Source organism: Nematolebias whitei, chromosome 5, assembly GCF_014905685.2.
Source record: "Nematolebias whitei isolate Nwh7 chromosome 5, NemWhi1, whole genome shotgun sequence".
Classification (NCBI taxonomy): Eukaryota; Metazoa; Chordata; class Actinopteri; order Cyprinodontiformes; family Rivulidae; genus Nematolebias; species Nematolebias whitei.
Genome location: NC_056502.1, coordinates 1,521,875 through 1,523,919, shown reverse-complemented (window position 1 = coordinate 1,523,919; position 2,045 = coordinate 1,521,875). Strand labels below are relative to the sequence as shown.

The following is a 2,045-nucleotide window of genomic DNA, read 5'->3' as shown; positions in this document are numbered from 1 at the left end:
GTGTGTGTGTGTGTGTGTGTGTGTGTGTGTGTGTGTGTGTGTGTGTGTGTGTGTGTGTGTGTGTGTGTAAACCAAACACCTCAATCATTTTAGGAAACTGTTTTCTAGTTTGTTGTTTAAACCTATAGTTTCTTCAAATGACTGGGGTGGCCAAAGATTAACCTATGGGGGCCAAGGCCACCATTGACCCCCCCCTCCCCCCGCTCCTCCCCTGCACCTGGTGTTGATTAAATGTCTCCCTCCAGGATCCATCAGTCTGCTCTGCCTCAGATAAGACAGAAAACCTCCCTCAGTTCTCCACAGAGGAACTCCTCGTCACTTGAACGTCTTCATGAAAAACATCTAGGTTTGCCTCATTCTCTGTTCAGTTCCAGAGAAACATCATGAAACTACAAACATCCACTGGTCACATTCTCTGAGGACTGTTTGTTTTAGTGTGACTGTGTCTGAAGCTGTGCCGAATGATTAATGTTTGTTTGTTTGTTTGTTTGTTTGTGCAGTGGGGTCCAGCTCTGTACGTGTGCTATAAGAGAGCCGTAGCCAAAGCCAACTCCCTGCTGTTTGAAGCTGGTGAGTATTTATGTCTCTTCATGGTCAGCTCTAACTTCTGCTTCTGATGGTGAGGAGGAAGGTTCAAGAACTGTTCTGTGTCTTCTGGACCCTCCATGTGAAGGACTGGCTCTGTTACAGTGTACCAGGTGAAACCTTTGACCTCCAGGAACGAGTTTCAGACATGTTCATGTAACAACGGTGGCTCATTCAGGGAAAGGCCTGAGTGAGTCCTGGTCTCAGTAAACCCCTTCCAGAGACCGTCCGGTTCGGATCAGGGGTTCCAGATGTGATGTGGAGCTGTGTGTTGCTGCAGGTCTGATCAGCCGGTACCCGGAGGAGGACCTGGACTCGTTCCCTCTGCCCGAGTCGGTGCCGGTGTTCTGTCTGCCGATGGGTGTCAGCGTGGAGAGCTGGCCCCTCAACACCAAGTACCAGCTGCCCGTCTTCTCCACCTTCGTCCTGACGTCCGCGTCTGGGGACAAGGTGGGTGGGGCCAACATCTGTCCTTAATAAAACAGCTCATGCTGTCATCACGAGTCAGAACGTTGCAGCTGCTGAGGTGTGGGTTGTTGAGCGACTTAAGTTACCTGAGGTCAGGAAGAAATAAATATTAATAAACCAAACCAGCTTTATTTAAACAGCCACAGGAGCAAGGTGCTGCACACAGAATAAAACCATCCGCCAATAAAGAACGAGTCAACGTGACAGAGGGCGTCAAAGGCCAGAAGAGATGGTTTGAAGAAGGGATTTAAAACCAGACAGGGAGGAGACCTGGCTGATATTCTCATGGCCTCTGACAATGGACAGGTGTCCACACTGCATAGGTGTCACAACCATTACATGTGATGGGGACGTGTGTCCCCCCCACACACATTCAAATAACATTCATTTGGACCCCCCCCCATGAAATATTAGTTAGTCGGCGCAGTTTCTCTTTCTTCATGAATTAATCCATTCCACTTGATTAACAGGAGAATACTCAAACCACTAAAACTCCACTCCAGGTTTTCCTGGTTACCTCCATATCAACAGCCTGCAGTTCCTCGACTGTGTCTCCTGCCTCGGCAGAACGCTCACAGGTGGAAGACGGGGAGACACCTCTGTGTTGCTCACCAGCTTTGATGGAGCTAAATTCAAAGCAGTCTGCTCTTCAGATAAATAGTGTTAACTTCCTGATGCATGCTCAATAATCCAGGTAGAAACATCTAAAAAAGTTAAATCAGGTTCTCTGGACTGGTTCAGAAAACAAAAAAAAAAGTAGAAATGTTTCATCTGAAAGACTTCATCAGTCTGAGGAGCTGAATTCAGCTCAGTTCAGTTTATTTCTAAAGCTCCAAGTCACAACAGAAGTCGTCTCAGAGCACAGAACAGAAACATTCAAATATAAAATAATAATTGAACAGAAACATTCAAATATAAAATAATAATTGAACAGAAACATTCATCTATAAAATAATAATTGAACAGAAACATTCATGTATAAAATAATAATT

At 45.8% G+C, this 2,045-nt stretch overlaps 1 protein-coding gene across 1 annotated transcript in view; it reads left to right on the top strand.

The window, feature by feature from the left end:
• The window catches only part of LOC119409600 (DENN domain-containing protein 4B), a 43,564-nt gene that overhangs the window by 9,538 nt on the left and 31,981 nt on the right, over positions 1-2,045 (top strand). Inside the window, exons 3-4 of the mRNA XM_037676499.1 lie at positions 501-570; positions 866-1,035. Of these exons, the coding sequence (XP_037532427.1) occupies positions 501-570; positions 866-1,035 (240 nt within the window). The remainder of the gene's footprint in view (positions 1-500; positions 571-865; positions 1,036-2,045) is intronic.